Consider the following 27864-nt stretch of genomic DNA (forward strand, 5'->3'; position numbering starts at 1 on the left):
AGGTTTCAAACATTTTTTTAATATCAAAAATTGACCCCAGGACTTAAGTGTGAAATATGTCAACTCAATAAGTACAGCTGAAAAATGGAGAGTTAGTTTTGGGTAAATTTGGAAGGCAAAATGGTAATTAAAACATGTCAAGGTTAGCTAAATACAAGTTTAAAGAAAAACCCTTTTAAATACTGCCAATCTCCATTAGCAATCCTGGTCATAAACCCCTATAACTCATTAAACAACACGCTAGAAAAAAAACGACCCAAACAATTTCATGTTGATCCTCACTTGGTGTACTTACTTATTCATAGTAACCAACCTCACATTGAGTGGGCAGCCCCTGACACCTCCTGGTGACAGAGGCCACTGTCTTAGCCACAAGTGCTTGCTTAGGAGAGGCTCACTTGCCCCTCTTGCCCCTGCCCTTCCTGGAGGGCAGCTTTCCTGTACCTCCGACAGAAGGGGAGCTTGCTGCGGCAATGTTGATCTGTCCCTCCTGGATTTCCTGCCGGGTCTCGGCTGGCAGGTGATTAATTTTCTGCTGGGCTTCTAGGTAGAACATGACATCACGCAGCTGCTCCTGGATCTCGGTGATCTGCATGTCCTTCTGATCACAAGTTTCCTTCAGAACCTTCTCCTCCTCCTTAAGCTTGTTCTGCAGGAGGACTTGGTTGGCTCGCAAACACTTGTTCATTTCTTGCTCTTCTTTGAGCTCAGTGGAGAGTTTGGCTAGTTTTACGTTCAGTTGTGTGCACCTTTCAAGAAACAAAGCAACACAAAGGCACGTTTTCCACCAGCTCTCTGTTCTGCAAACCAATGGAGGAGCCGAGGCTCCAGAGTTTCTTTAGCAGGTAAGCCCCTCTCCCACCTTAGTGAGGCGGAACATTGCACTACCATTAGGATCGAGTCTGTCTGAGCAGTACTCTCTCTAGCTAACACATTTCAACTATCACAATAACATACTCACGGATTATTTAGAACATTTAAAAAAAAGTATCTGGATTTGAAAATTTATGGGCATGTTATAGCCCAGCCACAATTATTAATCCTTTCCAGTAAGTTTGGTCTGCAGCTGGATGGGTGCCTGGGAGATGGCAGTGTTGATAAAGAAATTATGAGGAAAAGTAGCATTCTTGGAAAGTCAAAGGCTCTGACCTCAATGGATACACTACATAGGGAGGGGGATTACGCTTTTAAAATTAATTTCAAGACTAAGTGCCTATGGACCTGCCTCTCATTCTCTCAGGGCACAGAAAAAATAAACACCTGCCTCTGGAGGACACCTAGAAAACCAAGGACAACCCCTTTAACTCCATAATACTTGCCTTTCTTCCAAAACACCTTCATCAGGCTATGTTCTGACCCATAGTTGGTTAATCTTTTGCTCAGCATTCATCAACACCGCCCCCCCCCCTTTAAGGTACACTGTATCTCTGGCCTGGAAGAGCCCTCTTTACTATATATACCAGGATGACTCCATTCAGTTATCCATATGTTCCTAAGAACAGCTAACTATGGAAACAGAGAAACTGCTCCTGGAGACAAAAAAAGGGAGACTATATTAACACATCTTAATCATGCAGCTATCGGGAAGAGACAACTACATTTCACAATATCCTTTAAATTATTCTGACTTTTAAAGATAAATACCCCATTTTCCACTCAACAGGAGGTCGGTCCAAAAGCAGGCAGGTACTATATAAAGGGGAAAGAATATGCTGAGCCATGAAAGACGGATAATAAAAACATTTTTCTAAGTATTAACACTACTGCATATTATTTAGAATGTTTCCGTAACTGTTACGGAAATTATTCCATTATTTGAGGGCTTTATTTAAAAAATCCTTTAAATACAGAACCAAATACATACTTTCTTTCCACAGATTGCTTTTCTTTTAGGAGATCATTCAGTCTATGCTCCAGAGTATCACATTTCTCAATTGTTTCTTTAAACTTAGTCTTCATGTTGTTAATCTGAAAGTACAAACAGATATCATATCTATACATCAGGCAGGACAAAGTCCTGTAAATTTGTCATTAACAGTTATTATTTTTAGTGGTAACTTCTAGACTTTGAACAACTAAACTATAACAGAGATGGTCAACATCTTATTTATTTATTTTTTGCTAGGCAATGGGGTTCAGTGAGTTGCCCACGGTCACAGAGCTAGTAAGTGTTATGTATCTGAGGCCACATATGAACTCAGGTCCTCCTGAGTCCAAGGCCGGTGCTCTATCCACTTCACCACCTAGCTGCCCCGAGAAGGTCAACATCTTAACATGGTTCCCCACCTCCCCCACTGTCAAGCATTTTTTTTTCTGCCCCATTTACCCAAACAAAAACAAAATCCCTTGTAACAATTAAGCATTGCAAAACAAATTCCCATCCATGTTGGCCATGTCAAAACACAGGTGTCTCATTCTACATATTAGTCACCCCTCTGCACCCTTCATCATCTATGTTGATCAGAATTCTGTTCACTTTTATACTTTTGATGTCACGGTATGAACCGTTCTTGTTCTGCTCACTTCACTTTACATCAGTTCACAGAAGTCGTTGCCAGGCTTCTCTAAAATCAACCTCCATTTTTTCTCATGGCATACTAACATTCCATGACATTCATGTTTATCATAGTTGTTCAGCCGTTCCCAAAATGATGGGCATCCTCCTAGTTTTTAGTTCTTTGTCACAACAGAAAGCATTGCTATGAATATTTCTGTACATACAAGATCTTTTTCTCTTTCTTTGATCTCTTTGGGGTTTAACTTATTCTTTATCAAACACTTCTCAACAACCCACAGGATCTCTATGCTCCCTGGAGACCGTATCAAGAAAACCAATGAGGAGGGGCAGCTAGATGGCACAGCGGATGGAGCACTGGCCCTGGAGTCAGGAATATCTGAGTTCAAATCTGGCCTCAGACACTTGACACTTACTAGCCGTGTGACCCTGGGCAAGTCACTTAACCCCAACTGCCTCACCAAAATAGAAAATCAATGAGAGAAATAAAATTTAAAATAAACTCTTGATGAAAAATGTTCATGCCGCAATAGGGCATATGAGGATAAGACAAGACCCTTGAGACTTTGCTCTCATGTCCTATCACCAATCACAACTTGCCAAATTCCAAATCTGGATTACTCCCACCCACGCCCACCCCTCCTTTGTTCCTTTTTGTGTACTACTGAAAAAAGCTGCAATCCTTTTATACTTTCCTCATCAATTTGCTATTCCACCCACCAAAGAAAGCTGTTCCAAACACTGTCTTCTTTCCTCAAGTCTCATATGGGACTCCCTTTCTCCACCTTCTCAGCAGAGGAGACCTAACCTCCTATGACAAAAAGAAGGCCATTCTCTAAGACTTCTCTCCTCCTTTCACATCAATCAGATATCATCCTCAACTACCTTCTCTTTTGCTTGGTGATTTCATCAGCTCTCGATTATCACTTTTATGGAAATGATTCTCAGATCTATATATCTAGCCCTAGTCTTTCCGCTGAGCTACAGTCACACATACATCTCCAATTGCCTCTTGGACATCCAAAACGGTTTGTCCCACAGGTATCTTCCATCTATTCTATGTATATTGAGTACATATCTAGTTGTTCACAAGTGTCTCCCCAGTTGGAATGTAAGCTCCTTGAGGGCAGGGACTGCTCTTTGTCTTTGTATCTTCAGTGCACACTGTCTGGTACATGGTTAACACTCAATATGTTTGAGAGTCAAAGATAACACAAACAAGGAAGGTAAGAATGAATGAGAATGCTATATATAGACATAAATAATGAACTCAGAAGGAGGAAAAGATTGAACAGGAAGACAATAAGCTTGGTTGTGGACATGTAGAGCTTGAGGTTTCCACAATGAGATGTCCTGTGAGAGAGCCATATTTGGAATTCAAAAGGGAGGTCAAGATGGAGACAGATTTAGTAATGAGACCCACAGCATCTGCCCTATTGACATTTTCTCCTATGGCCTCTTATTATTGCAGCGCAACATGACAATACTAGGTAAGAATGTCAGCAAAAAAAAGAACACTACAATTAAAAGCACTTAAGTCGGAACGTCTCAACACGAATTGGCTGGAATTGTGGTTTGTCCTTGTGTTGATGAGAGCTCTAAGTTGTTTGTCTTTACAATATTGTTTTTATTGTATTAACTGAACAACATTAATTTAAATTCAGTTAGTTTTGGCCTTCTTCAGCCAGGTAGTACTTTTTACTAGAAATTAACAAAGAGAGACAAAAACCCCAACAAAACCCAAAAACCAATTAAATGACTTGACTGAACAACATACCTCTTCTCACAGCAGACTCCTAGCCTGAATTTCTAAGGGCCAGTGAAAATGTTAAAAAAAAAAAAAAGGACAGGAGGAAGGAAAAACAAAAGGGCCACAATAATGTGTCACCTAGACAACCAACTTGTGGTTAATCAAGAACTGTACATAGAAAGCAGAAAACTCATTAAAAGCCAAAGTTTTCTGGTAAGGTCCTGTGGTAAGGCGGCCTGATTTCAAAAGTTTTGTCTGTGTTGGCTCCTTTGTTTGCTGCATCACTGTTATGAAGCAACTAATACAAAAAAACCCTACAGGGCACAGTACCGTGAGATGACCTCCACAAGTTGTTTGCATGAAGTGTCCTAAGTCGCAACACCAGTGTTTGTCACCATGAAACCTGGAATCGAGGCTGCAGAGTAGTTTCCATTATACATCTTCTTTCCTCAGTCACTAATAAATTGCCAGCAGATTGATCTTTGGCTCTGTCAAGGTCATTTTCCATAGCAGTTTGAATGGAATCAGTTAATTTTTAGGGATCATTGAAAGGGTAAGGAAAGTACAACCTTTAAAGTGATACTTTAATGCCTTACTTAGGGTGAAGAAGGGTTGATCCTGGGTTCTTCCCAGGCTATTTCAGATGAACACAAGCTCTACCCAGTTTTACCAAGCCAAAAAGGCTTCAAGTATGGGCTCAGTGATGAATTACAGTGAAGATACACAAGTATCATATGAGGTCACCTGAAGTGAAAGCACTAGCCACTTAGCAGAGGGAATGCCAACAGCCCAAGACCCTTAAAGAGCACACCCTTTCCCACCTATCACAATCTACACATCCTCAAAGAATATGAAATATTTTATAAATTATAAATCCTTAGCATTAAGCATTTCTCTTGCTGGGAAGATCAGTTATCTTAGTTTTTTTTTTCCTCTTATTAAAGATGTGGCTGTGGCACCATAACTCCAGCTTGAGTTTATCAGGAACTCAAGGGATCTGGTTCCTCCTCTTTCACAGGTTAAGTGGCAGGTAATCCAAGAGTCACATGACAACTGGGCATTAGTCCAAGCAGAGAGACACTGTGCCTGGGGTCTGGGGAAGGCCTAATCCAACTGAAAAGTGGTTCTCAGTTCCAGTTTTGTAATATTCGGGGTGATTCCATTCATCAAAAGGAAGGTCACAAAATTTTTAAATCAAAATTATTTTAATTTGTTTGAGGGAAAAAAGATGGGGTTGGGATCTGGGCCCCAGAAAGGAAAATCCCTGGACTTTCCCACACGGCCTAATCTCTGGCATTCCCCTGAGGCTATAATCCCACCAACTGGCTTTTCATCGTGGCTATGCCCAATCTCTGTTAACCTAAACCTACCCTGGCCCTCCATTGTTTTATCTCCCTTTTCCCACCCTTAATCCTATCTAGGCTCCATTCTCCCTTGGCCACTCCCATAGTCTTTCTGTATATAAAGTCCATCTTGTCTCCATTAAGATGCTCAGATTCTTATAATTTAGCCAGGACTCGATTCCTAAAATCTAGCCAATAGCTTACTAATGTTCAGATTCCTTAAGAGTCTACCCAATATGATGGATGTTCTAATAAACCTTGTCTTTGGCTGAAAAAAAATTACTTTAATTCAGTTTAAAGGAATATGCTACCCAATCTACTTTATGAAGAAATGTGGAAATCATAAAAGATTAGCAATCACTATACTAAATACTCTTCTGGAACCTGACTACCTCCCTTTTACCCTCTCTTTCCAGAGTGCCTCACACACAGTAGATGCTTAATAAATGCTTACTGAACTGAAACCTCCAGGGAAATAATGTCTGCACCAAAAAGGTACATGGTAAAAAATGAAAATTTTTTTTAACTTGGATCACTGTATTGCTGAGAATAGCTAAGTCATTCACAATTGTTCATCATACAATACTGCTGTTACTGTGTACAGTGTTCTCCTGGTTCTGTTCACTCCACTCTGCATCAATTTATGTCCGTCTTCTCAGTTTTTCTGAAACCATCCTGATCGTCATTTCTCATAGCACAACAATATTCCATCTCAATTTTATACCACAACTCGTTCATCCATTCTCCAATTGATGGGCATCCCTTTGATTTCTAATTCTTAGCCACCACAAAAAGAGCTACTATAAATATTTTTGTACAAATAGGTCCTTTTCCCTTTATTATGATCTCTTTGGCATACAGACTTAGTAGTGGTAATACTGGATCAAAGAGTATGCACAGTTCTATAGCCCTTGGGCATAGTTCCAAATTGCTCTCTAAAATGGTTGGAACAATTCACAACCCCACCAATAATGCATTAGTGTTCCAATTTTCTTGCCATCTTCTCCAACATTTATTATTTTTCTCTTCTGTCACATTAGCCAATCAGATAAGTGTGAATTATTGTCATTTGCATTTCTCTGATCAGTAGTGATTCAGAGCATTTTTCATAGGACCACAGATGGCTTTGATTTCTTCATCTGAAAACTGCCTGTTCATATTCTTTGATCATTTATCAATTGGGGAATGACTTGTATTCTTTTAAATTTGACTCAGTTCTCTATATATCTGAGGAATGAGGCCTCTATCAGAGATACTTGCTGTAAATTTCTCTCCCAGTTTTCTGCTTTCTAATTTTGGTTGCACAGGTTTTGTTTGTGCAAAACCTTTTTAATTGAATATAACCAAAATTATCCATTTCACATTTCATAATGATCTCTACCTTGTTTGGTCCTAAATTCTTCTCTTATCCATACATTTGATAGGTAAAGTATTCCTTGCTAACTCTAATTTGCTTACAGTATCACCCTTTAAGTCTAAATTATATACCCATTTTAACCGTATCTTGGTATATGGTACACACAATAAATTTCTAAAGTCCTAGTATGTCTGCCAAATCTTGTTTTCTTTAAATTACAATGGTGCACACACAGCACCACTGTATGTTCCTAGGAGTCATGTTCAGTTCTGTACATCAGCTATTTCTAAGGTTGCCAAACCATCTGGTTGATTCAAATGCCAAGTCTTTATGCTCTTTAAAAAAAAAAAAGACCTATACACAGCACTAGATAACCTGATTAAGATTAAAAACAAAAAATATCAAGTCTTCAAAATAAAATGTGGCTTAAATATTTCCACCTAATAGCAAAAACACTTTTTTCTTTGGACAGCATACTGGGAAGGAAAAGATTTTAGAATTAACCTCCTCCCAAATTATCCTTTCCACCCCACACCCCAACACCTTCACAGTGTTAGAGACCAAAACAGTCTTTCCCCAGTTACCAACAAGGAGTCTTACTTCCTCAGCAGTATCCTTTTCTATCCGGACTATCTTGTTTTCCCAGTAGATTCGTTGAGATTCTAGCTGGCTGGTTAGTAAATAGGAGTACTAGAACCAGAAAGAATAACATAGATATAAATAGATATGAAACAATTGCTGGCAAGTTGCTGAAATCTATTTAGAAAGCTGAACCAAAAATAATTATACAGAAACCTAATAACGAAAGCTATGACATTTTATCTTGGTTGAGTCTGCTATTCTAAATAAGCTGGACTTGACTCCATATTTTTCTTAATGGCACGGCTATTTCCTAGCATGTATGACTTACATCAGCAATACCTCGTGGGCCATTAACATAAATTTATATACTGTCATAATGTAAAAGCAGTAAAAGGCAGCAAAAGGCAGCATGATGTAGTGGTATAACTGTCAGCTTTGTCGTTAGGTTCAAGTCCTGATGGGGACACATACTTGCCAATGGGCAAATCAAAAGCACTCAGTCTCCCCTTTTAAAGACATCTCTTTTTATAAGACATAAATTAATTGCTGAGCTCCATTAGGGGAAAGAGTTTTCACATCAGGAATCCCTCCTCCCTCACGCTTACTACCATATTAGTGACATTTGTAAGACGGCTTGGGAAGCTGGTATATATGTTAGTGATCATTAATATTATGAGAAAAACATCTGATTGCATTAACTATTTTCTGGCTTTTCTCCACAATACCCCAAGTAGTATAAAATCCCAAGCATTATAGGGTTTGATTTTCTTACAATGAATCTGATTAAGATTAGGAGAGAATTGGCATGCGAGACGCGCGCATACGACTTAAAGGAAAGGCTTTATGTGGAACAGGGTGCTTACATCGAGATTTTAAGGAAAGCAGGGACTTTAGGGGGTTGAGATAAAGAGTGAGTGGATTCTAGTCACAGAGTACAACCAGTGCAAAGGTACAGAGACAGGACGTGGATCGTCAAGGGTGAGAAGGCCAGTCTAGCAGGATCACAGAGTCCGTATAGTAAGTCTAAAACGACAGGGTGCATCCCAACTGTGAAGTTTTTTAAACAATAGATTTTGATACATTTTGTTTTTACATTGCCTAGATTTCCCCCTTCTCACTTCCTATCCCTGTTGGAAAAAAAAACCAAGAGGAAAAATAATTTAATAAAACTGATCAACAAATTGAAAAGATTTGCCATTATATATGTCTCACACCTGTGGATTTCTATTTCTTAAAAAAAAAAAAAAGAAAAGAAAGGTGTTTTCTCTCATCTCTTCTTTGGGCCAAGCTTGGTGTTTGTAATTTTTAAAGACTCTTTGCAGCTGTTCTTTCTAATTACATTGTTGTCGCCATTGTAGCTCAGGGTCTATAGGCGTGTGCCACCATGCCCAGCTATAATAACTTTCTGATTGGTTTGCCTGCTTCAAGTCTCTCCCCTCTCCAATCTATCCTTCACTGGGCTGGTCATGTCACCCCTCTTCCACTCCACCAATAAACTCCACATCTTATCACTTCCAAGATCAAATATTAAATTCTTTCCAGGGCAAGGAAAGTCCTTCACAACCAAGTCTCTTGCAACCTTTCTAGTCTTTTCCCACCTACTCCATGAAGCAGTCACCCCAGTCTATCAGATGTTCCTGAAACATGCCATTCCACCTCCCAAGCCGGTACCTCCATGCCCAGCATACTCTGCTCCCTCATTTCTGCCTTTCAGTTTGTAGGGCTTTTTTCAAGACTGAAGCTTAAATCTCACCCTTCTGCAAAAGGCCTTTCCTTTTGTCTCCTCGGCTGCTAAGGCCTTCCCTCTCAGGCTATCTTCCATCTCTTCTGAATAGATACTGCTTGTATAGTGTCACTTACAGGCTGTCTCCTCCAACAGAGCATGAGCTCCATGAGGGCAGGGACCATGTTTTTGCCTTTTATTTTCCCCCAGTGCTTAGAACAATGTCCGGCACACAGGAGGTGCTTGATTAATGACTGCTGATTTGCTAACACAGACACTACTCCTCTGCAGACCATCCTGATCTCTTGTGCTTGGACTATTACAATCACCTCCCCATTGGTCTCCCTGCCCCCAGCTCTCCCCTCTCCAATATCCCCCACACAGTCGCCCTACTGATATTCCTAAAGTATAAGTCACTGGTTAAGAAACTTTCGTAGTTCTTTATGCCTCTAGGATAAAACGCAAACTCCTCTCTGGCCTTCACAGCCCTTCACAACTTGGCTCCAACCTATCTTTCCAGGCTGATTACACAATACTCCCTCACCCATGCTGCGTTCCAGCCAAACTGGCCTGTTTGCTGTTCTCATACACAACATTCCTCCTCCATCTCCACACCTTTGCACAAGCTGTCCCCGTGCCTGGAACGTGCGCCCTCCTCCTGGAATCCCTAGCTCCCTTCAAGATTCCAGTCAAGTGGTACTTGTCACACACAGCCTCTCCTGATTCCTCCCAGCTGTTAGGGGCTTCCTCTATTTATTCTGCAATGACTTCTCTGGGAATAAAAAGCACTTCCAACAGCCTTTGAGGGCAGGAACTGTTGCACTGTTACCACTGTATCCAGCACCTAGCAATAGTAGGTTTTTAATAAATGCCTGTGAAATTAAAGGAGGCAAGAGCATAAAATCAAGCGATTTTCACATGAGAAGTGGTGTAAAGCAGATCATTGGGGGCAACTAGGTGGTGCAGTGGAATGAGCTCTGGCCTTGGAGTCAGAAGGACCTGAGTTCAAATGTGGCCTCAGACACTTGACACTAGCTGTGTGACCCCGACTGCCCAAACAAAAAACAAAAACAACTATTAACATTCCTGAGATAACACAAGAAAAAATGAAGAAGAGAAGAGAATATAGCATCTAAAGTAGATCACTGATCTATAGCCATTTAGAGGTGGTGGGATATGAATGAGGGTTAACAGATGAGCAGCACGAGAGGACACTGATCATTTCAGGACCTATCATTTCATCTGGGAAGTTATTCTCTCCATCGAAGCCTCCACTGGCATGAAGATATAGCACATCCATACCCGGAGCTCTTACAGCCTGAGCCACCATCAGGCTGGCCTAGACTTCAGGAAGTCAATGTTACTTCCATACCTTGCTAAGGCTTCAGAGCAGGAAGAAGGTGAAAACTGCTCTGCTCCTACTACAACACACTAACATTTAAAAAACATTTTTTTTGCTTTTTGGTGAGGCAATCGGGGTTAAGTGACTTGCCCAAGGTCACACAGCTAGTAAGTGTTAAGTGTCTGAGGCTGGATTTGAACTCAGATCCTTCTGACTCCAAGGCCAGAGCTCTATTCACTGCGCCACCTAGCTGCCCCCATACAATATACTAACATTTAAAGGACCTTCTAGAAGCAGGGAGGACTACAGAATGCCACAAACAAAAATCATGCAGGATGAAAGGATGTGGAGGGGTTGTGACAGGTACTGAGGGAGCACACATACTCCGATGAAGTCATGGATCCACTGAAGTATTTTGCACAGCAATGTGGCGAATATTTCTTCAATTGTTTTTGAACCAAGAAAACACTATTATCAGCTTTTGACTTTATTATCACCTAATGGTAATACATTTCTCTTCAGGGGCAAAAAAACCCCCAATAGCCCACATGTGTACTAGTATTCTACGTGGAGTTATAGAACACTTTACATGTGCTATATCAACCCTGGAAAAAAAAAAACAAACCAACTCCTTAGGTCATTTGGCTCAGGTGGAGAAATCTGTAAGGTTAAAGGCTGATAAAATTCTAGGTACGATAGCCAAATTCTAAGTCCCAACGGTGTTTAAATGCTAAACGACACAAATAAGCACTGATTCAAGAACTAAAACACTTCACCTCTAATTGCAAGGCATCTATTTTCTCTTCTTGACAAGTATCACCCTCACATTCATATTGCACTATCTTTCCATCAGTTTTACTTGCGACCAGTCGATGAACGTAATTATCTAGAGGAAAAAACAATCAAAATAGTTTTCTTAGACAGTGGTAGTCCTCTATAAGCTTTGACATCACAGAAAGAGAACTTCCCTTTGAAATTATCTAAATGACGGTGTTGGTAATATTCTGTTCAAAAAAGGCTTGGTTTAGGCTCTGCAGTTTTATCAGTGCGCAGACGTCTGACAGCTGTAGGGTATAATTACCGTGCTGTTCGAGTTCAAGTTATTCATAGGGACACTGAACATGTTATACTGCCATGCCAGCAGAGATCAACGTTTGCAGCAATTAGCAGGCAAATGACAGCCATTTACCGCTGGCAATAAAGGGAAACTGAAGAATCGAGAAGATGCCTGCTCCTAATAAAATGTGTAGGCAGACTGATGATAAAAGTGACAGCAGCCTGCTCGTACCTCCAGCATAATCCCAGACTCTGTGGTTGGTTAGCTGCATTGCATATGTGTGCTGTGTTTCTTCAAAGTGCTTGTAAGCATGCCGACTTACGTATCGTCCACATCCTATATGGCCACATATCAAACAAATCCAGAGGTTCTGTTACCAAATCAGAAAGGCAACCATTAGGCAACGTAACTGCGAAATCTGGTCCACTGTGGCAGATAGTGTCTGAGATACAGAGGGATACTTTGGTTTGTACCTTTAAGAGTTTTGAACAAACGCACTTTGAGACCAATGAACAATTTTAATGACAAATCATTTCCTATCTTGCTTTTCTGAGTACACTAAGAAAATAGCAAGAGTGAAGTTTCAGAATTGTATTAAGTACATATTGATTAAAAACAGAACAGATAAAAGCATCAAATCACAGTAGTATATCAGAGGCATATTAGAAATGAGATATGCAGTTATACTTCCTGCCTGATCCCTAAAAAAGATTTTAATGTAGACCCCAAGAGGATCAGGATAGATCAACAGGACCTAAAAGGAATTTAATTGTACCCAGCAGAGAATATTCCCAGAGAAGTCAAGATGCATTCATCACTATTTTAAAACCCATTACTTACTTCCTGAACTCCACACTCAAAACATTTATTTTCTTCTACAGGTTCTGGCGTTTGACAGTATCTGCAAACAGGACACCTATGAGGGTAATCACCAGAAGAGAGAAGATAAAGAAACATGTTTCAGATTAGATAAAAAGAGACTCATTAAAGACACTGTCTTCCAGTGTAAAAACTGTGAATATGATCAGAGAAGAGTACACTGCTAATAACCTCTCTTTCTTTTTTTAAAATTATTTAGCATTTTATTTTTCCCCAATTACACATAAAAATAATTTTTAACATTCGTTTTTAAAACTGAGTTCCAAGTTCTCTCCCTTCTGGTTTTACTCACTTTGCTTTGCATCAACTCATAAACATCTTTCCAGGTTTTTCTGAGATCATCCTACTCATCATTTCTTATAGCACAATAGTATTCCATTACAGTCATATGCCACAATTTATTCAGCTATTCCCCAATTGAGAGGTATCCCCTCAATTTCCAATTCTTTGCCACCAGAAAAGAGCTGCTATAAATATTTTTGTACTTATAGGTCCTTCTCCTTTTTGCTTAATACAGACTTAACAGTGGTACTGCTTGGTCAAAGGATATGCATGGTCTTATAGCCCTTTGGACATAGTTCCAAATTGCTCTCCAGAATGGTTGGACCAGTTCGCAACTCCACCAACAGTGAGTACATTAGTGTCTCAATTTTCCCACATCCCCTTCAACATTTGTTGTCTTCCTTTTCTGTCCTATTAGCCAGTCTAATAGGTGTGAGGTAGTACACCTCAGACTTGTATAGCCTCTCTTTCCCCAGATAAATTAATTTTCAAACATAACACAAAGGATACACTCAACTCACAAATTTACAAGTGAGGACATTACTTAACCCAACGATATAATATGAGAAATATACAATCTCAATATAAAAACTTCATGAATAAAAAGGTAAAGGACAAGGGGAAGAGAAATGAGGGAGAAGCCTAGATCATAGTATATATACCTTTCTATTTTTCTGTCTAAAGTTCAAGACCAATAGTCAGAAATCTACAAGTCAGAATTAGGTATTTAAGAGAACTTATCAAGTTTGTTTAATATCTGACATTATTGATTTTTTGGGTGTTATTACTAGCCCAAAGCCTTTACTTCAAGACCTCAAAAGATCTTGGATTTTAGCCAGGCGGGAGTCCCCTCCCACTGCAGCCTCACGGTGACTCAGCACATAGCACTTCATGCACAGCTGAGGCCAAAAAACATTCATCATCTGGTGGCCAACCTAATAAGCTTCTCCAAACATATATAGGCTGGTCTTTATATTGAACACATGTGGATCGTTGCAGGGCCTCTATTTTTAAGCTATTCCCAGAGTTATACTTTCTGTTGTTCTTAGCAGAGGTGAGGGACTATATGGTTAGCTCTGAACGCAGAACTGTTTTTAAAAAAAATTCTTTGTTACAAGGGAAGGGGAAGCACACATTTGGAAATGAAAATGAAGTAAAAGCCAAAGATATCAATGAAAATTAAAAACAAATCAGCTTCAATCTTCACTTTCAAGGCTACCTTAAGTAGCCTGAAACATCCTGCTATAGCTTTTACCAAATAACAAAAACTACCACAAATGTGCTTTCTGATATTCAGAAGGCATGCTACTGTACAAAGATGATCTGAGGCACCTAGGTGGAGCAGTAGATAGAACACTGGGCCAGGAGTCAAGAAGACTTCTTGAAACCAATCCAGCCTCAGACACTTACTGGTTGTATGACTTCCTGGCAAGTGACTTAAAATCTATTTGCCTTGGTTTCTTCAAGTGTAAAATGAAGATAACAAACTACCTCAAAGGGCTGTTGTGAGGAGCAAATGAAGTATTTGTAAAGAGCGGCATAGAGGTGAGCACATAGTAGGTGTTTAACTAATATTTGTCCTTCCCCATCTAGGTGAAAATTATTAAGTAGATTATGTTTGTGCCATTGCAAATACAGAACCAGCTTCCAATGCAGTGTTCAATCGCCAATGTCTGAGAATTGCAGGGGTGGGTCAAGCAAAAACCTAAATTTTTTTTTAAAATACAAGATTTTTCATGCAGACTCTTGGCTATAAACATTTTGTCATTTAAGCTAAACAGCAATGAAAAGTGGATTTTTTTAACAGTTATAAATGTCCAAATCTTATAGTTATAAATTTCCAAATTGCCTGAATTAAAAAAGTCTTTGGATGATATCACTAGGTTAAGAAGAAAAAGAACCTAAAACAAAGCCTTCAGTTTAGTTTGTTGTAAAAAAGGTTAATAAAAATTATTGTGAAATAGTAATAACCAGAAAGAATGTTATCTATTTTCTATTACTTCTATGGTGGATCCACAATCTTTCATAGTTACTAGTAGAAAGAAAGCCTCAGTGCTCTCTAACCCTCCCCTCTTTCTTCTTGTCTTCTCCTCCCTCCCTCTGCGTTGTCTCCTCCCACTGGAATGTAAACTCTTTGAGGGCAGGCTCACTTCTATTTGTGTCACTGGTGCTCAGCCGAGTGCATTACAAATACTATCTCATTTTTTCCCTCAGAACAACTCTGGGAGGTATGTACTGTTAGCGCCTTCATTTTACAGACTGGAGAACTGAGACAGGCGCTGGTTAACTGACTTTTACAGGATCATGCAGCCAGTAAACACCTGAGGCCATATTTGGACTCATCAGAACTTCCTGACTCTGGGCCTGGTGCTCTGTGCACTGCGGCACCCCCTAGCAGCCTCTAAATTCCTCCACCTCTCAGCATTTCTGTCTCTGTAAAAGCAGGGTTAAGACTAGATAATCCCATCCAGCTCTAAATGCTCAGTGATCCTTGACAACCGAGGAGCTGATGTTACCACAGAGCTGACACCGAACTCTTTGCCAGGTAGCTGACCACACTACGGAAGGCCCAGGGTATATGGGCAGAGAGCTAAGCCTCCTGATAACAGGCCCCACAATAGTTTGCACAGGCAACTGGCGAGCCTCTGGATTGTCCTCCAAGGCAATCTCACCTGCAAAGTTGTTTGAAGCATTACAAGTAAAGAACCTTAAATACGTCTTTTGCTTGGTGATGACTATGACCTCTGGCCAGTGACTCCTAATATTCACAACAGACTAAAATGGTAATTAGGAAGCTGCTGTTTCACTGATGAGAAATTTGGAATAACACGCCAACAGCATTAGATGGCATGCACGATTACCGAACGAGACTTGGCCAGGGCATAGAACATAGAAATAAAAGCTTCACATTTGGTCATTCAGCTTCTGGTGAATGAGAGAAAGGAATAACTCCCGGTGCACTGAACACATTCCACCCGGGGATGCAGAACCCAAACTCAATGCTGCTAGAGAGACTTTGGTCCAAGAATGCTGGTTATTCTCAGGAATGATGGAAGAAGAAAGGAAAAGGGAAGGCAATGACGTCTGCTTAGTGCCACCCTTGATTTGTAAAGCTGAACAGAAGAGCAAGACCCTTTTTTAAAATTCCAAAGAGGCTTATATAGTTAGAGCTGATTAAAGAAAAAAAGGGCATCATACTTACGTAGTATCATCCCAGCGTTGCAGACACTGGCTATGAAAACTATGGTTGCATAATGTGGTAAGTATCCCATTCACAGACTCATCCATCCTCTCTAAGCACACTGTGCATTTGGGGAGCTCTGTCAGGTCCATCACTGGCAGGCTGGCACCCTGGATATAAATGTAACCAATACCTTTCATTTCAACAAGTTACGAGTTCATAAACTGCCAAAGTCAAATGAACAGACTGCTACCAGCCAGGAAGTTTAAATTTACTATGAGAGTTTTCAGCCAAAAGTGTACCAACCTTCCAGCTCTAAAGTCCATGAAGACATGGGTCTGGGAACAACAAAACACCTCGATTTATTTAGAAAACACAATCCAACAAAATCATCAACTGCACAGACCCCTCCCCCTGTTCAATGGTATTTTATTTTTTCCAATTACATATAAAGATAGATTTTTGAGTTCCATTTTTTTCCTCTCTCTACCTCCTGTCCCTCCCCAAGATGGCAAGCAATTTGATACAGGCTAGACAAGCACAATTATTACATAGACTTTTAAGTACATGATGAAAATCACTTCATATTTCCAGAAGCCTTTTGGAAAGACCCTCAAAATTTAATATTAAATTTTTTCATAGCTGGCCAGTAAGTTTTCTAACATGAAGCCCAGAATTTATTCTCAAGCTAACAATGTAGTAGTCTAAATGATTTTACTTCAATCAAGACCAATGCAAGATAAAGACTATTAAGTGCTACACTTCAGAATAATATAAATCTAGAATATAATGCAACTGAATTGACTACTCAAGTGACAATCAACTGAGGCAAAGAACTCTGCCAGATGGCAAGCAGTTCAAGGTGCTTTCAAAACTGCAAATGTTAGCTATGCAGATATGGGAAGAGGATTTAGAGTTGATTCCAAAACTACCCCAAATTCAACTGTCAGAGCTTTACTTGATCAGCACCGATAGTGACTTAGCATAATTATTCTTTGTTATGGTTGATGTATTTTTTTAACCTAAATTATTTTACTATTATAAAGATATTTGTAACAATTTAATATTTATATAATCTCTTTCCTCACCACACAAGTTAATGTATTATTCCCATTTTATGTGTGATGACAACAGGGCTCAGGATGATTTGTTCCCAAGGCTCTGGACCCATGTGTCCTGAATGTTCTTTTCATCGCCTCCCACTGCTTCTCCTGAGCATTTCTAGAAATCTTAAAACAGGAAAATCCTTCAAACTTACATCTTCCGACTTCACCACTTCAGCCCTCTCTACATACACCAACTGGCAAACATCTTCTTCTATTGAATTAAACTGTCGACCATTGCATGCCATATAAAAACTATCTGCATCAGCCTATGAATATAAAGAAGGGAAGGAAGAATAGGTTACTCAGAGCAAGTGACACTTCCTCTACATTCAATTTATGTGTACCTCCAAGGGAACATTTTCAATATTTTTATTTAGAAAAATCAACCCACTAAAAACAGACAACCTAGTGGCACATCCATAAGCTATCTGAACCTTTGCAGGTCGATATCCCACCAGTCCACAATGTTCTCTGGCCACAGACACTTTCTACTTGAAGTGGCAGGAAGTATTAAATCGCAGAAAGCTGACAGCTATTTGGATTTTAAGATTTAATTGGCAACAACCAATTTCCCCCTACCCATACCAGTAAACATTTTCACAGACACTGAAAAGTAAATCTCTTTTTGCAAAGCCTGGAACCAAATCAGAATTAATGGATACTTAAGATGAGCTCTATTAAAAAATGTTGACAATCACATCAGAGGAAAAAGGCATCCGTGCAAGTGGAACAGAATAAAGAAAAAAAAATTCACCTTCTGTTGAGTAAGCAAAACATACCCCCAAAAGGGCTGTCACATAAAGATCTCATCCTGACAATTTAAAGAAATGAATGCCCAATATCAAATATGATGGTTAAAGAGCCCCAAGTTTAGACTGCCTATAAAATAAATCATTCTTTAAGATTCCTGAGGAATTAAAGTGGGAAGAGAAGACACGAATTTTTTGGCTCCTGCAGAGTAAAGCTGCTAGAAGGATTAAGAATCTGTCTTCTTTCCTAAACACACACACCTTTAAAATGACAAGATAAAATATGTTTGTGTAGATAAGACATTGCCTTTTGGTCTGGTCTTAGGAGACAGAGAATAGATGACTCTACTAAAAAAAATTGGCCTTTTAGGAACATTTGAGAGAACTGAACTCATTTAGATGTCTCATCACCTTCTATATTGTAGGGTCAGCAAAATATGAACAAAGGTACAAATCTAAACACAGGAAGCAGGTCTGCATCAGCTCTACCAATCTACATAGCTTGTTTTGTTATAGCACTTAGTAGCAAAAGGAAATATCACGCAAATCTATCACTACAGAGAACCTACACAGACTCACAGAAAAGATTCCCAAGATCTTTGGGAAACAAAGATATGCTCTTATCCCAAAGTTCTCAGTACTCCTTTATCTCACAGCACCAGAAAGTTTTTTAGAGTGCTTTTAATGCCCTATGAAGGATGGAGATTCAATTTTAATTATATTAACATTTATTAAATGTAATCAAGCGAGCCAAGCATCTGATGAAGAACTGTCAACTATCAGTTTCACATTTTAAGGTGTTGTTTCTCCACCCCAGAAAAAAGGGACTTCATGGACAAAGTACTTTTCAATCAACTCAGCAAGATGTTAATAAGCAGAATTCTCTATTACACTGACATTATAAAGGAGAAAACACTAAAAAAGGCTTCCCTTCATACTCTAAAGCCACAGTTTTTTCTTGGAATGTGTAATCATACAGAGGCCCGTTAAGACAACTAATTCTTGTCTGAAGAAACTAGGGGCAACAGGTGAGGTACCCAGACACACGTGTGAACTCCTCTAAACCACCACACTTGGCTAAAGTGGCACAGATTGCTGTTGGGGCAAGGCACAAATGCCCCTCACATCATGCCTTCTCATGTCTTTCTAATACCATTCAGGCCCAGAATTCCTCATCCAAGGAAAAGAAGAAGGGTAAAAGATACTGGGAACGAAATAAGGAAATAATCGAGATGGGGATTTCTCTGCCTCATTCAACAACCAGAAACAACAAGTCAATCAGGATAAATAGACTTGCCCAGGTGCACACAGCTAGTAAGTGTCAAGTGTCTGAGGCCAAATTTGGACTCAGGTCCTCCTGACTCCAGGGCTGGTACTCTATCCACCGAACCACCTAGCCACCCCCCAGTTTATCACTTTGGCGTTAGCAATAGGAAGCTTTTTGTAACGTGACCCTGTCCCAAGGATATACGATGCTGTTAATGTTGGGGAACATTAAAAAGTATACCTTTTTGGTCTAGTGTCCAGCAGGTCCAGGTGACCTGCTATAAAGTTCCCAACAGAAAGAAAGGCCTTCTAGACAGCTCTAAGCATGCCGAGGCTAAAAAAAGCTGCCAAACTCTGCCCCATCGTGCATTTTCTTTTGTCAAAAATGTGAACAAATTTAGAACTCCCTTTATATGCCCAGATGAATTTTAAATTCTTCACCTATAAACTCAATTCCCCAAAGGTCATAGGCAAATGTTAGTAAACATACCTGTCCACATGGCCTACAGAATAAAGCCAAAGAAAACAAAATTTCACATGAAGTTGGAAAAGGTACAGAGCAGCTCTACTACTTACCAAAGATTGAAGAGAAAATTTAAGAAATGAAAAGGGGGCCTGTGGAAGAAAATAAAAGTCCACCTATACCACTAAGTGTATTTTTATTCATATTGTTAAACATTTCCCAGTTACTTTTTAACAGTTCAGGCCGAAATTTCGAGTCTTGACTCTCTGCTCTTACAACACCTTTCAGAAAGAGAAATAAGTTTCACACCTATCCCTAACTCTGGACTTAACTGCTAAAGTTAGCCAACAAATGTCAGCACTTTGCACTTTGTTGCAGAAGGACTAGATGGACAGTCTGCTATACAATAGCAAATCCACCATCTCTTCTAGAAAAACTGAACGCACAGTCATGGTGGTCAATAGTCATCTTCATGTACAAAGAACAATTACGTGGAATTATTTAATTACATGGAAATATTTGCAAAAAATGATTGCAAATGATTAGATTAAATTAACAAGAGGATAAAGCTTGGTGATTTTGGTAGTTTTGAAGAGAAGACATAATCCTTTTATTTGTGCTTTTTTGAGCCCATTTACATCTTCTCTCCATTTGGCCAAATGATCTTATGAACCTGAGAGCAAAGAATCTGTTTTCTGTGCTGTCAGCCCCAGGTCAAATAACTTGATAGTTAAGTTTGCTATACCTGTTTGTTTTTTTTTTAAGGTAATTGGGGTTAAGTGACTTGCCCAGGGTCACACAGCTAGTAAATGTCAAGCGTTTGGTCTGAGGCTGGATTTGAACTCAGGTTCTCCTGACTTCAGGGCCAGTGCTCTATCCACTGTGCCACCTAGGTGCCCCTTGATGATTAAGTTTGATGAAGTTTGAATTAAGTTTCATCATGATTGATGAAGCAAAAGTCATTAACATACACAAAGAGTCTGAACTAAATCTTGTATAAAGGGTAGCTTTCTTCCTTCTCCCACATCTTCATCCCACTCCTTCCAGAAGGTACATGACATCAGCTAAAAAGAGTTTTAGGACAGCACATCTACTCAATTTGCAAAGTTCCCCAATGATTTCTAAAGGGCTTTGCACATGTAGTGAAAATGATTGATTTAAATGCTCTTAAACTCTTAGCTTTGCAACTTCTAAACTTTCAAGCCCTGACAGCCGAGACCCATGTTTTCTTTTATTTTTCACTTGTGAAGTATGTCTCATATGGACAGGATGCTATGAATGTGTACACTCAGTATCACTGTGCCTCACAAGATAAGAGATTTTTCTCTTTCTGAAAGGTGTTGTAAGAGCAGAGAGTCAAGACTCGAAATTTCAGCCTGAACTGGTTAAAAAGTAACTGGGAAATGTTTAACAATATGAATAAAAATACGCTATCAAGTCAATTTAAGATTTTCTAAGTCAATATGTGGCCAGCAAGGATTTGACACCACTGTTGCAAAGCATGTAGAAAATACAGCCTTTTCCTCTCCAAGCTTGTTCCCTTATAACCACTGTATGGCTGTTGCTGCTGTTATCAATCTTGCATTCCTTTAGGGAGGAAGCAGGGTGGTGGTAAGCCTGCACACCTGTGGTGGCATTTATGCCCTCCCACCCACAAATTCGTGTGATGTCAGAGGCCAAGGCTAACAGCACTGAAGACACACCTTTTGCCATCCAGCTAATCTGGACTCCATTTAATTAGGGCAAATTTAGGGAGGATTTACTGGCAAGGTGGAGTCATTACAACAATTTTAAACTCTTTGGCTTTTAAACAAAATATGACAGGCAAAAGAAAAACACATCAATGAAAAAGAGTATTATAATTTTCAAATTATCTGGAGTTTTTCATATATTTTTATGAGTTCTTCCTTCAAAATCACAATATTATATACACCTACAATGAACTGAATTTTTGGACCTTCTTCTTTCTCCTAATAGTATCATGCTTTTAAGAAGTGGAGAAAAAAAAGAGCTATCATTTTATCAAACTTCTCAGTATTTACCTACAGCAGTGATTCCTAACCTCAATTCTGCAACAGCTTAGTATTCCCAAGAGGTTATCATAACACCTGGTCTCTCACATTTAAAAACCAATTTTAAAATGATGTGCCCCACAGCACTCTTTTAGGGTAGGCAAAGAGGTGTGGGGGAAAAAAAAGAAAAATAGAGTACTGCAATTCTAAAAAGGCTATGGATTACTTGTTCTACTGAAAGTACCACTAAAGGAAAACTACAAGACTACAAGTCACCACATAGAAAAAAAAAGAGAGAAATTCCAATAGCGTTCACATTATTGGCTATGTAAATGGAGTTCAGTTCACAACAACACCCTAGGTTATTATCCAGAGAAATACATATTGTAAATGAAAAGTCCTGATCCCATATTGCTAGAATCAAGAGTTACATAGTTCCAAATACAGTTTGTGCAACAAAGAGGTCTTTAATATCTTAACTCATACCTGTGTACTGAACTTTATCAGCACCATATACTGGTTTGGAGTAGAATCTCTGATTATTTTCATCTGCTCAATGACTTCATTAAAAGGAGCCACAAACTTCATGAGGTCATGGCTGGTCATCGTAGCTGGGACTGTGAGGACACACAGCATAGCGCTGCGACGCACGTCTTCTTTTAAAGAGGTCATCTTACTGAAGAGACAACAATGAGACAGTCCTGAATAGAGAAGCCACGGGGAGTCTGGACAACATGCACGAGACAATGCCATTTTAAGTGAAGATAACAGAAGGAAAAAAAGGATGTCTCGCTAATTGACTACTTATTTTATTGAGAACATACCCACCCAAAGGACAAATGATCACTTCAAATTATTTGCAAAGTGTAATAAGTCTTAAGGTTTCCATATCATTTGCCCACTAGAAAATTTTAACCTCTTTAGTTAAAAGACGAGTTATATATATGTACTGGGCAAATAGTCATCACTTAAAAAAAAAACCATCTACCACTGATTCATCTTAGAAGCCCAGCTGTGGGATGACAGGAGAAGGAGGAGGAGGAGGAGGAGGAGGGAAGAGGAAAGCAGAACTTTGAATGTGAGAACAGAGATTCAAAAGCATGAGAATATGTACGTAATGCCTTTGCTGTTTTAAAGAGCATGGAAAGTACTACCCCAGTTACAACAAATGCAGTAGAGAACACACTATCCTGTATTTTAGTTCACCTTTGAAACAGTACAAATTCACCTTAGCTGCCATGAACCAATTTCTAAAAACTATTTACCAAAATAGTTATTATTGAAAAGTTGACTGAGTTTCATGCTTCTCTCAGTGGGATCCTGACAGGCGCACCAGAATATTAAGATGTCATTCAATAGGCTACCTAGCCAGGAGGTTTTATTCCACACTGGGCCAACTATCAGTTATTAAGAGCTGATGATCCACTTTGTGGATGCTCTAAATATCTTACCTATGTATCCCTTTTTTTCACAAGCAATTTGCCCTTGGGTCACTTCACTGACCTGCTTGTGAGTTACTCCACCAGAGGAGGGAGTTGGAAAAGTAAACAAAATGTTTATCAGTTAATTAACTTGTTGCAGCAGCTTTGCTAAAAAGTCTGATGACAGAAGAAGCTAAAACTGCCTAAATTGAGATTAGGGATTCTCTGTGGAATTCTACTATCAATGTTAATAATACTCTTCCCAAACTTCTCCCTTCAAAGTATCTACCCCCACTATTACTATTAAGAAAAACATCAGGTCTATCCATCAAACCAACCTTAGTGTCATAAAACAAAAAATCATCACAGAGGCAGCACTAAGGAAATGTTATCACCTTGAAGTTCCATCTCTGGTCACTACAGCCACCAGCCCAGAAACCAGCCCCCACACCATCCAAGCCTGCCTCAGAGGCAAAAAAGACTGCCTGGCACACACTCACACCTGTCCAATTCAGAAGGAAGAAGGCTTTTCTTACTTTGTTTTATATAGGTGCATTATGCCATGAACTATTTCAACTGATGGGTTTCCACTGAAGAATGAAATCTGGTCCGGAAGTTGCTTAGAGGGAGAATCTGGAGCAATTTCTTTACTGTGATCTCCATTTCTACTTTTCTCAGGAGAGGATGATGCCTCTGAAGACTTTCTTTCTTCCATTGTAGCTTTCATCTCACCTTTCACAAATCAAAAGTTCTGGTAAACTTTATAAGATTACAAACTGCATTAGGAGGATAATTGGGCTCAAAGATTCTAATTTCACACAGGTCCAATCACTTTCATAAGATGATCTATCTATCTATCTATATCTCCCTACAAGATTTTTTGGCCTTTAATAACTACATACATACATACATACATACATATATAGATAGATATAGATACACACACCCCTACAAGATTTTTTGGCCTTTCAGGAAACGTGCCTTAGTTAGATTTTGTGATTTCAGTGATCACATTTGGCAGAGAAAACTCAACATACTGCAATCTGAACAAACTACCCAAATAATCATATATGTGTATGCAAAAATTGAACCCTAACTTCAAACTGTAATTTCTATTTGCCCCTCAAAAAATGAAATCAACACTTTTGATAACTTCTAAGGACTTTGCATTTTTCAGGATATGCTTGTACAAAGATATTTCATACATATGCTCAAGGCTAATATGCTTGAAAAGTAGACCCACCAGTTTTGGCCATCTGAGTTTCAATATTGATCCAATTCCTCGGGAATGGAGCAGGTCAGCAAAATGATGGGAATGAACAACAGATTTATTTGGACTGACTGCTGATTTGTCATTCAATTAAGAGGAGGTAGTTCCTCTACTATTTTCTTTCCTTTTTTTTTTTTGGGTTAGGCAATTGGGGTTAAGTGACTTGCCCAGGGTCACACAGCTAGTAGACGTCAAATGTCTGAGGCCAGATTTGAACTCAGGTCTTCCCGACTCCAAGGCTGGAGCTCTATTCACTGTGCCACCTAGCTGCATCTCCTCTACTACTTTCAATAAAGGCAAACTTAATTTGTTGGGATTCATTTAAAAAGTACTTACATAAGATTAAATTAGGACCTACCTCCCTGCGGCATATTAAGCACAGGAAATGATGGTAAAGGTTTATAAGAGAATGAAATAATAGGCTTACTGCACAGTATGAAATAATTATCCAAAAGCACAAAACAATCTAATAAATGATTCAAGACATTTTAAAACTTACTTGTGTTCGATTTTATGGTTTCAATGATCATATCTGTCATTTCTCGCCGGCCAAGATGTTGGTGTATAATTGCTGCCTTCTCCACTGGTGCCTTTCCTTCTAAATGGACCTTAGCTGAAGCTAGTGTCTTTTCTTTGATTTCTTCATCAGACATTTCCCTAACTAAGTAAAACATGACTAATTAGCATCTTGTAGTGACTGTCCAGATGGCAAAACAAACTCCTCCTCATACCAATAAAGAAACAAGCAGATCTGAGGGACAGCACAGTCACTGTGTAGCGTCTATATTATCAGAGAAGTCAGGAAATTACCTTTTCATTTTCTTTACCAGCCTGGGACAAAGAGGGAGAGGGAGAAGAGGAAGAGATGAGAATTTAATTACCTATAAACATCTGCAGGTCTGTTTTAATGACATTAATTTCTAGAAGAAACCAGCCACAAAAGGAGTCCTGAAGGAGGCTGTGCTGAGCCCCAAGTTAACATCTGTCAACTGCTATACTTTTTTTAAAGTTTTTTTTTATTTACTAAGGCCAAGGTTTGAATTTGTAATGTAACGCACCATAAAAAATATTCTGTACTAAAATAACATGGTTACAGTTTTCAAAGCACTATCATATATATTTAGCTCACTGGATCCTCAAAATAATCCTGTAAAATATATGTTTTACCATTTTCAATTACAGGATCAAAGAGTTGGAAGAGACTTTAGATATCATGTAAGACAATCTTATTTTAAATGAAGAAACCAAGGCTCGAAAGATTAAGCTTTTACCTATCTTACCTTGGCTGGGAAATAAAAGAACTCTGAACCAGAACCCCAGGCTCCTGACTCCTAGCCCAAGTTCCTTTGCTATTTCACACTGCCTTGTTATGGAAATGAAGACACTGAACTAGATAACACTACAAGTGAGTGAGGATCTCCATCATGTGGGTAGTTCCTTCACTGATGATCACAACCTGCCCATGCCTAGAAGCTGTGCAACTCCTAATCTTATCCTTCTCTAAGTATGCAGCAAGAAGTCTTCCGAAGTGCTGGAAGCCTTTCTTGATTTCTCTCAATATTCTCAAAAATACCAGTAGAGCATACATTATCCATGTGTATAACCTTCTTTTAAAAAAATTACCACAGTTCTTACTAATTCCTTCTTTGTCAAGTACTGCAACCTGCTCACAAACACCAGGTGCTCTCTCCTCTTCCCTCTTAGTAATATTCATTTGTAATCCTTCAGAGACTGTATCATTCACAATTCTTGGCCATAACACTGGTACGATGTTGGTATTAAAAGTATGTGCCTTTGTTTCAGGCAAAAATTTGGGGTCATTTCGAAGAACCGTGGCATTTCCCAAATGTATTCTATCTTGCTCTTTTTTGCTTAAATCTGGGCTCATCTCAATATACACTTGCAAAATTTGTCCAAGGTACATATAGTGACCAATAAGCACTATGGGAGTGTCAGGCTAGAGAGCAAGTATCCTTTAACTACTCAGTTTTTCTAGGCTAAACTTTAGAGGTTATGGGTCTCATTCATAATGTTCTAGGGCACATTGTCATCCACAATGTTAGTATCCAGATAACCTTACCCCCCCCCAGGAAGTCTCTCTTGGACTCTACCATTGGATCTCTGTTTGTTTTTTTAGGCAATTGGGGTTAAGCGACTTGCCCAGGGTCACACAGCTAGTAAGTATCAAGTGTTTGACCCGAGGCTGCACTTGAACTCAGGTCCTCCCGACTTCAGCGCCAGTGCTCTATCCACTGCGCCACCTAGCTGCCCTTCTACACTGGATCTCCATGGGAACGTCAAACACCTTTGACAAGAAGCCCTCCCCATTAGTTATTTCCTATTTATCCTGTATATAGCTTGCTTTGTATACATGTGTTTGCACGTGGTCTCCTGCATTAGATTTGTGAGCTCCTCGTGCACAGGACGCCTCTCTTTTGCCTCTTTTTGCATCCCCAGTGCTTAGCACGGTGACTGGCGCATAGCAGTCACTTGTTTACTGACTAACTGGCTGTCAAGTGCCTATCTCTGGTTTCCTGCCTTGCCTGACACGAACGTCCTATCTTTGGGGACTGCTCAGTCCTACTCCTCCGAGGACGGCTTGGCGTCACGTTTCTCTACCTGTACTCCTCCGCCACAATTAACCCCTCGCCACCTGAAAGCACTCGACGACTTACTTAAAACGTGCTTTCCTCCCAATAACCTAGAAAAGTCGGTAGTTGGGTGTTATACTCCCCAGAAGGGGGGTCCACACAGCTGCAGCTGAGCCTCAGAGGACGGAGGTCGTGCCAACAGGCCTCTCTTTGGGAGGGGGGAGAAAGGAGGAGGCAGACGAGAGGGAGAAGGGGGAGGGGGACACTAGGAAGGGGAGGAGGTCCTCCGCTACTTGTTTGTGGGAGGAGCCTGGAGAGGACGCGCTACCCAGGGACCCAGAGTGGGGGAGGAGGGGGAGGGGACAGCAGCCAGAGAAACTGGGAGGGCGGAGGATTCACGGCGAGGGGGCCTCCTCCTCTCCGGGTAGAGGCCAGGGGAATCTCGCCGCCCACCCACTCCCATCCCCCAACCTCAGGCAGCCCCCCCTCCGATAACCCCTCCCCTGTCAGGCCAGCAGCCCCACTCCCACCACCTCCCCACCCCCCCGTCCCAACGGCCTGGGCCCCCTCCGGCAACCCTTCCCTTCCCCTCCCGTGAGGAACGCCCCCCTCCCGGGCAGGGCCCCGTTCAGGCTGGCAGCCCCACCCCCCAACCCCCACCCTGAGGGCGCCGCTCCGGGTCCCTGCCCGGGGCACTCACCGGCGGCCGCGCTGAAGCCGAAGCCGGCGGGCAGGGGCGAGTGGTCCGCGAGCTCCAGTCGGATCACAACCAGTGACACACTCATAGGGCGGGCAGGCGCAGCCCGGCGCGGGCCCCGACGGGCCCAGGCGGGGACGGGACGTGCCGGGCCGGGGGCGACGATGCGGGCCCCTTCCCGGACGGTTGGGGAAGGGCAGATACGCAGGCCACCGCCACACGAGCGGGCGGGCTGGCTGGCTGGCTGGCAGGCTACCGGGGCCCCAGCTGCCGCTGCT

The 27864-nt window shown here is 40.4% G+C and overlaps 1 protein-coding gene across 1 annotated transcript; it reads right to left on the reverse strand.

The window, feature by feature from the left end:
• Positions 1-264: 264 nt before the first annotated feature.
• Positions 265-27782, reverse strand: BRAP (BRCA1 associated protein). Its single transcript, XM_020970112.2, has 12 exons — positions 27590-27782; positions 24798-24959; positions 23565-23760; positions 22094-22283; positions 17270-17383; positions 16033-16181; positions 12510-12585; positions 11901-12039; positions 11389-11498; positions 7566-7655; positions 1865-1968; positions 265-749 (listed from the first exon to the last, which is right to left on the reverse strand). Exons 1-12 carry the CDS (start codon positions 27672-27674, stop codon positions 395-397), a joined length of 1770 nt encoding a protein of 589 aa, XP_020825771.1. The 5' UTR covers positions 27675-27782; the 3' UTR covers positions 265-394.
• Between the last annotated feature and the right edge of the window lie 82 nt (positions 27783-27864).

This window comes from Phascolarctos cinereus, unplaced genomic scaffold, assembly GCF_003287225.1.
Source record: "Phascolarctos cinereus isolate Bilbo 61053 unplaced genomic scaffold, phaCin_HiC Scaffold_4;HRSCAF=312, whole genome shotgun sequence".
NCBI classification, from domain to species: Eukaryota; Metazoa; Chordata; class Mammalia; order Diprotodontia; family Phascolarctidae; genus Phascolarctos; species Phascolarctos cinereus.